The 7,883-nt window shown below is 39.4% G+C and overlaps 2 protein-coding genes across 3 annotated transcripts; one reads left to right on the top strand and one right to left on the bottom strand.

Moving 5' to 3' along the window:
• Positions 1-89: 89 nt before the first annotated feature.
• Positions 90-2,449, top strand: LOC311145516 (NPC intracellular cholesterol transporter 2-like). The gene is made up of 5 exons (XM_084181774.1): positions 90-198; positions 739-838; positions 1,065-1,172; positions 1,252-1,424; positions 1,644-2,449. The coding sequence occupies exons 2-5, from the start codon at positions 754-756 to the stop codon at positions 1,728-1,730; spliced, it is 453 nt and encodes a 150-aa protein (XP_084037900.1). The 5' UTR covers positions 90-198; positions 739-753; the 3' UTR covers positions 1,731-2,449.
• A 2,379-nt stretch (positions 2,450-4,828) lies between these two features.
• On the bottom strand, positions 4,829-7,580 carry LOC311145700 (GSK3-beta interaction protein-like). 2 transcript variants are annotated; one of them, XM_084181961.1, is made up of 3 exons: positions 7,502-7,580; positions 6,601-6,840; positions 4,829-6,496 (listed from the first exon to the last, which is right to left on the bottom strand). In XM_084181961.1, the coding sequence occupies exons 2-3, from the start codon at positions 6,835-6,837 to the stop codon at positions 6,338-6,340; spliced, it is 396 nt and encodes a 131-aa protein (XP_084038087.1). In that variant the 5' UTR covers positions 6,838-6,840; positions 7,502-7,580; the 3' UTR covers positions 4,829-6,337. The 2 variants fall into 2 exon arrangements, with proteins under 2 accessions (XP_084038087.1, XP_084038088.1); XM_084181962.1 differs by lacking the exon at positions 7,502-7,580 and having other exon boundaries at positions 6,601-6,922.
• Positions 7,581-7,883: the final 303 nt, after the last annotated feature.

Below are 7,883 nucleotides of genomic sequence, written 5' to 3' on the forward strand. Positions count from 1 at the left end.
AACGATTGGTTAGGAAAATCGTCTGTCTCATAACGTCATAAGAATCGCCTACTCATGCAATATATAAAATATCAGATTCGTTACTTTCAACGCCAGTCAGTGGATCTTGAAAATTCCACCACTGTAAATACACGTCATTTTTTCGTGACAAGGAAGTAAGGAGTGTCTGTGTGCCTGCGCCTGAACCATACAAGAGAGGTCTGTATCTAAAAGTTTTGTTCGCCTAATATATATTTTTCATTAAATAATATATAGCTGTATATTCACCAAACGAAGATGGAAAGGTAGTTAGCTAGTGAACGTCTATTTGTTACTGTTGACATCCCAACAAAGCAAGATCAATGAGTTAATATTCTAATTTTGTCAGAATATTCTGAAAACTTTATTTTTTAGGAAGATGAGCATACAAATGGGCACGTAAATTCTAATTTACTCAACAACCAAGAACGCATATCTAACCGTTGCTTTCTTAATGGACCAGAACATGAATAGTTATTTATGGTTGTTTATCAAAGTACATTGGTTAACTGATTAATCCTGTTTTGTAGTATACCCCTCTGGACTACACAATGTACTAATCCGGGCTGTTTTTCCTGGGAGGAGTTAGCGAACTAAATAGACGTCTAGTGCTAACGTTAGTCACACGAGTCATATGATTGAATGAACTGAGAATACTTTGCTGACTGAATTTGTTTGTTGAGACGGCATCTGTAAGAATCTTTCTCTAACCTCTTTCAGGGCCAGATTGCAGCTATGGATATTCACGCTGCTTTCATCATTGTTCTATTCGCCGCGATTGCTCTCACCTGCGCGGAACCTGTGAAATTTGTCGATTGTGGTAGGTTTTGATTGAGGTGTTGTCATTTTGATGAAAAATACTTAATTTATTGACGGGTTTGGTCATATCTTGTCAGGTGAGGATGTATGACCTATTAGTTGCAATGCTCTATTCATTTACCACAAGGGTGGGGTACCAAAATTACAGATGTTACAAGGTGTGAATCTTTGGCTTGGTTTCCTTACTAGAATTGGTGACAATGGAACCTGTCTTCTGTTCTCTCCAGGCTCTGATGTTGGTAAAGTGGTGATTGTTGATATCCACCCTTGTCCTAAACAACCATGTGAGCTCCGTAAAGGACAGGCCTATGCTGTCAATGTGACATTCAACAGTGGTAAGTATATCAACAGATTTTTGTTAATTCAAAGTAAATGAGGCGTTTTTGTTAATCCCTCCTGTGCCTCTTGTTTTAGCGGTTGAGAGCCAGACGAGTAAAGCAATTGTCCACGGTTTAATCGCTGGGGTTCCCATCCCATTCCCCATCCCCATTGAAGACGGTTGCAAGTCTGGGATTGAGTGCCCCATTCAGAAGGCACAGAGCTATCACTATGTGACTCAGCTTCCAGTGAAGTCTGAGTACCCCTGTGTAAGTATGCCTGAAATAATTGAGCACACCTTTTTAATGCTCTTGAGAATGCTGAAAACAAGATGTTCCACTTTTCATTTCCTCAATGTGACCTTAACGTATAAAAGGGTAGCCTCACAGATGTCTTGACCACAACAGATAAAAAGGGAAACATTTGTGTGCATTGTTGGTACAATGTCCCCTATACAGGACAAAATCTCAATGTGTCTTCATTTCTAGATCAAGCTGGTTGTTGAATGGGAGCTGAGAGATGACACTGGCAAAGACTTGTTCTGCATAAAGTTCCCAGTCCAGATCGTAAACTGAGATTTGTCTGCAGTACCACCTGAAGGGAATTTTAAAAAAGGGATTCTAATGTGACCTGCTTAAACTGAGATTAGCCTACATACACATTTGATGCATTATTCTATAATTTAAGAATTCTGATTTTAAGTATTGATTCTGTAGGTTTTAAATGTATACCGTAGATTTTTCAGTTGTTTTAAAACGTAACTTCCCATGCAGGCATTTTGGGATGTTGTGGCCGACTGTTTACTCATAACTGCATAAGTGGGTTGTTCCACCAAATTAGTACCTAATAACTGTGGGTGCTTATATTTTTCCTATTCCAGACACGTGTGTATTATACCTATGTGTGAATTGAAAATGTTTTTTGCATATCTGAACTCCCCCTGAGACCCTTGGAGAGTGGGGTCACGACCAGGGTCAGCCATTATCAACGGTGATCCTGGAGCTATTAAGGTTTAAGTGCCTTGCTTAAGGGCACATCGGCAGCTTTTTCACCTTGTCGGCTAAGGGATTCAAACTAGCGACCTTTTGGTTACTGGCCCAACTCTCTAACCACTAGGCTACCTGCCTACCTTTTGCATCCCTTAATATAATATTTTTAGTGGAAATTGTGCACCAATATTGATTTGTGAAAGCCTGTTATATTAAATGAAGTGCTCTTTTAAAATAAACTAAATGGAAAATTCAATAAATCTTTTTTAAAAATATGAATAAAGACTTGCTAAAGTGACAATTCAGCATTTGTCATGTCCCTCTGTGCATCCTCTGTGACTTATAGGAAGATCTTAACCCCAACATTTTCACCATCATTGTAAAGCCCTTGCTATTTTGTTACTTTGACAGTCATTTCTGAAGATTATTATTTATTTCATGTGTTTCATCTAATCACATGAAATGTCTGTTTCTCATTTTAAGGTCAACCCTGTTATGTGAACTGAACTCTCGTTTTTAATATGGTGAAACTGTTCTTTAAAAATGTTTTCCAAAGGAACATTTTATTTGTCACATGCACCGACTACAATGGGTGTAGACTTTACTGTGAAATGCTTGCTTACGAGCCCTTCCCGGCGATGCAGAGTTAAATAGTAACACTAGGAATAAAATACACCAGAATTAAGATGTATTCAGGGAGTATCAGATCAATGTGCAGGGGTGAGATATTTGAAGTAGATATTTACATTAAGGAAGGGTAAAGTGGCTAGGCATCAGGATAAGAGTAAAAATTAAGCACAGAAGCAGCAGCATATGATGTGTGTGTGTGTATACAGTGCTTTCAGAAAGTATTCACACCCCTTTTGACTTTTTCCACATTTTGAAGAAGAGGATCGAGCACGCCCCCATTCTCATTGACGGGGCTGTAGGGTCGAGAGTTTCAAGTTCCTTGGTGTCCACATCAACAAACTACCATGGTCCAAACACACCAAGACAGTTGTGAAGAGGGCACGACAACACCCTTTCCCCCTCAGGAGACTGAAAAGATTTGGCATGGGTCCCCAGATCCTCAAAAAGTTATACAGCTGCACCATCGAGAGCATCCTGACCGGTTGCATCACCGCCTGGTATGGTAACTGCTCGGCATCTGACAGTAAGGCGCTACAGAGGGTAGTGCGTACGGCCCAGTACATCACTGGGGCCAAGCTTCCTGACATCCAGGACCTATATACTAGGCGGTGTCAGAGGAAGGCACCCAAGTCATAGACTGTTCTCTCTGCTACCGCACGGCAAGCGGTCCCAGAGCGCCAAGTCTAGGACCAAAAGGCTCCTTAACAGCTTCTACCCCCAAGCCACAAGACTGCTGAACAATTAATCAAATGGCCACCCAGACTATTTACATTGACCCCCCCCCCCCCCCCCCCCCCCCCTTCGTTTTTACACTGCTGCTACTCGCTGTTTATTATCTATGCATAATCACTTTACAAATTACCTCGACTAACCGGTACCCCCGCACATTGACTCGGTACCGGTACCCCCTGTATATAACCTCGTTATTGTTAAGTAATTTTCTTGTGTTTGTTTTTGATTAGATTTTTTAAACTTTTGTTTATTTAGTAAATATTTTCTTATATTTCTTGAACTGCATTGTTGGTTAAGGGCTTGTAAGTAAGCATTTCAGGGTAAGGTCTACTACACCTTTTGTATTCGGCGCATGTGACAAATACAATTTGATTAGATTTTTTGATTGATCATAATGAATCTGTTAATGTTCCTGTGAACAATCAATTCCTAGACTTTATTTACATTGCAGTGCGGTACAACTTTCTAGATATTTGCTTATTTTTACTGGCTGCTGTTTGGTCTGAAAAGCTATTTTGCATGTACTGTATTTCCTTTTGACTGCTAAATATGTTGTAACTCTACTTTGGGAGGGGATTCTTTTTTCTTCTGTACTGACAAACAGCAAAGACTAGATTTTAAAATCAAGATTTCTAAATAGTTACATCTAATAGTCTTTAATTAATCTTACATTTTGTAGTATTATAGTTTTACCTTTTTGGAAGTTTGCCTTCACATCTGATTAACATTAGGGACAAGCAAATGTCTCAAAATAAAATGCTGTTGTGTGCTGTTGAACTTTCAAAGCTCATAACCAAATAAAATAAGTAACACATGCCTCAGCATTTTCAAGATCATAAGATTTTATTTAATGGGATGACTGGGTTTACTCATTCACCTTGGTAAGACTGATGCACACACATCACTCATTTCAAAAGCAATAAGTGCAACAGAATTGCAGACAAGGTAATTAAACGTATTTAACTAGCTTTTGTTCGTCTGCACAAAGGTCAGCATCAAACAATGACAGTAAAAATTCTAATGACATTTACTGGGTAAACTGATTTGATACTAAGTCAACTTAAATTACACTACAATGGACGATAATTTATTTCACACACAACTAAATTCTCAACACGAATTACAATAACTGTGGAAAATGACCAGAGCTGTAAAACTGATAGGACTTGGAGCCACCATCCTCAAGCAGCTTCACAACATCTGAATTATATACAATACTGTTGACTCTCAGAGGTGGAATCAGTAGTAAACGCTCATATCTTCTGTGCTTTTTACTGAGGAACTAAAAGCAGTTTGTTTATCAATGATACATCCTCTTCAACTCATCTTCAGATGCTTTAATTGTTTGCCTAAAAAGTATGATAGCTTGGGGTACTTAACAGAGAAACATAAATTAGAATATACAATAATATGACAGACACCAGGAAGTCCTCAATTCAGCCACACAAAACTGTAGCTCACATATTTTTCATAAAATGTCTCCCTCATCTGACCGCTTCTCAAAATATCAGGTCAATATCAAAATCTGTATTTAGTATTCATAAAAGTAATGTGAATAGTAAATGAAAATGCATTTCCTTGTTTGAAATGTGGTATAAATTATATTTGCCCAAATGACAAAAGCAGCCCTTGAAACCCTTCCAATAATGGCCACTTGACTGTTTTGAATCATATTTCACCCTTCTCAATGTTATTCAAAATTCAGGAGTGTGAAATGAAAAGTGCCAAACAATACATTTTTAACTACCATGACAACAATGAACACTTCAGTAACTATGACATGGGTTATGTAAATGATTTGTACTTTACATTATTCTGACCAAAGAGCATATCATGGTCAATAGTTAAGGCAGTTATTCTTTTAACTTTTACCCCTTTTTTTGTGATATCCAATTGGTAGTTATAGTCTTGTCCCATCGCTGCAAATCCTATACGGACTCGGGAGAGGCGAAGGTTGAGAGCCATGCGTCCTCCGAAACACGACCCTGCGAAGCCACACTGCTTCTTGACACACTGCTCGCATAACCCGGAAGCCAGCCGCACCAATGTGTCGGAGGAAACACTGTCCAACTGCCGATCGAAGTCAGCTTGCAGGCGCCCGGCCTGCCACAAGAAGTAGCTAGAGCGCGATGGGATAAGGAAATCCCGGCCGGCCAAACCCTCCCCTAACCTGGACGACGCTGGGCCAATCGTGCGCCACCTCATGGATCTCCCGGTCACGACCGGCTGTGACACAGCCTGGGATCGAACCCAGATAGTTAAGGCAGTTTATGAGTAATTATATCAGAGGGGGTGGTTGATGGTTTAGGAAAACAAGTCATATAAAATCCCCACATCTTCTCTCTCTTTGGCTGTTTCAATGAGACATGCACCCACTGATGTACATAGAAGCCCAAGTAGACTTATTTCAGTGGACGACAGAGGACAATTTCATTAAGTAACATACTTAAAGTGCAATCTACCTATGTAGATGTAAAGCACAGTTAATGAAGTGTGAGAGTTAATTTGGTTAGATCGGGGGGATGATGGGAATGATGACAGAAGATAATCCTGGTCACAGACTGACGCAGCAGGTCTAAATCATTGTTGTGAATAACATAAATATGAAACCCACAGAAAACCAGGGTGAACCCAGGAGAGAAGGTACCACTTATTGTAGTATTAAAGTCAATTTTTGCTTGATCTGAAAATTGGTCATTAGTACTGTAGTAGTAGCCAAATGCCTGCTAAATAACCTGATGAGAAAGGTTGCTATGTTTGAATTCGCATAGTACAATTGATGTCCCTACAACCCCTGTTTCACTTCCACATCATTAGCTCCATTTTGTCTTTCATTGTCCATTTTGCTGCAGCCTCTCTAATCGCTGTAGCAGGGCATTCCCAAAGGCTTCTCTGTAGCCTGGGCTGAGGGTATCCAGCAGTGAATAAACAGTCTCATAGTATTGGGTGCTCAAGCTCTCATCCACCTGGTCAAAAGCGTAGCCAACCACCTGTAAGGTCAAATAGAGAGTGGTCAATCATATACCGGTAGGTGGGGGTGGGAACAGCACAAATTAAATAATGGCACAAATACAATTCTGTTGATATCCCTCACCCTTAGTCCAGCTTCATTAAGCTCAAGGCAATAGCGATTGCCCTCTCTTGTTTCCACGTTTATGTAGGCCACAGCCAAAGCACTGTCCAAATTTGAGGACACATACATTTCGGCCACAGCAAATAGCACATCGTTGACCACTGCCTCTGCTTCCAACCTCATGTCCTTCACGTGATCAATACAGTCTTCGTCGAATAAGGAGACATGCGAGTCCTCTTGTTGGTAGTCTATCTCCATACTCTTCACCAGACACACATAAAAACACCAGACACAACTGTGAGGTTAAATGTGCAATCAGTAAGAAAATGAAGTATAGTAGCTAAATGCTAGCTAAGTACAACTGTTTTAACTACAAGTGTTTTACTATACAATAATACATTTGTTTTTGTGGTCATATTACAGTTTGTAAACTATGATGTAAAGCTTCAAATTAACGTTCCTCGCACTATATTCAAGGAGGTAGATGATACAAGCAAGTTCAACCATCATGGAATGCACCTAGCTCCAGGGTTGACTTTTTTTTGTGGGTGGGCCCAGTCTGTGATTGTAAACTAATATTAGCAGGGCTTTAAAGGCTGGTGTGTTGTGATGGTTTTGAATTAATTAATGAATAATGTGAAAACTATTGAGACGAGTTAGAGTATGACTAGCATCTAATAACATAGTTATTACTGTTTACCACTTATCATTCAGTGACAAGACAGTCCACCATCATCACCATGTTAGCTTGCTAGCTAGCTTACGGCCGATAGCAGCCAATGTCCGTGGCTATGGGTTCTCTTTATTGTAGGATTTGTATTTCCAATAACATAAACATAATCATGATTATATGTAAACTTCAACAGTATGAGGAAATATTGTCATTTTTGTCAAATGTTTTTTTTCTAGCTGCGTTACTCACCTCCTCTGTGGTTGTTTTTACTGTACTTCCGGGTGATCAACAAAGATTTTTGTTCATGAAAATTTCAATTGCTTTATCGGCATGACGTAAGAATGTAGATGATATTGCCAAAGCGTACTTTGGAAATTGTTCATTAACAATATAATTTAAAATAATAATAATCAAGACTGACACAAACAGGACAATCAGTAACGATTCACAATTCCAGTTCTCAAAATCTTTGGCTCTTAGTGACTTCTGATCAATGCCAGTTGTTCTGTTTTAACACCACCGTAGTTAAACATTTTGATAACACCTTCTCTTTCAACATGGCAATTATTCAGAAGTCATGCGAAAAAGGTAAGGTGCAATGGCTTGTGAATGAAAAAGCTTTGCTAGGAGC

The sequence above is a fragment of the Coregonus lavaretus genome (genome assembly GCF_964263955.1).
Source record: "Coregonus lavaretus genome assembly, chromosome: 18".
Lineage (NCBI taxonomy): Eukaryota > Metazoa > Chordata > Actinopteri > Salmoniformes > Salmonidae > Coregonus > Coregonus lavaretus.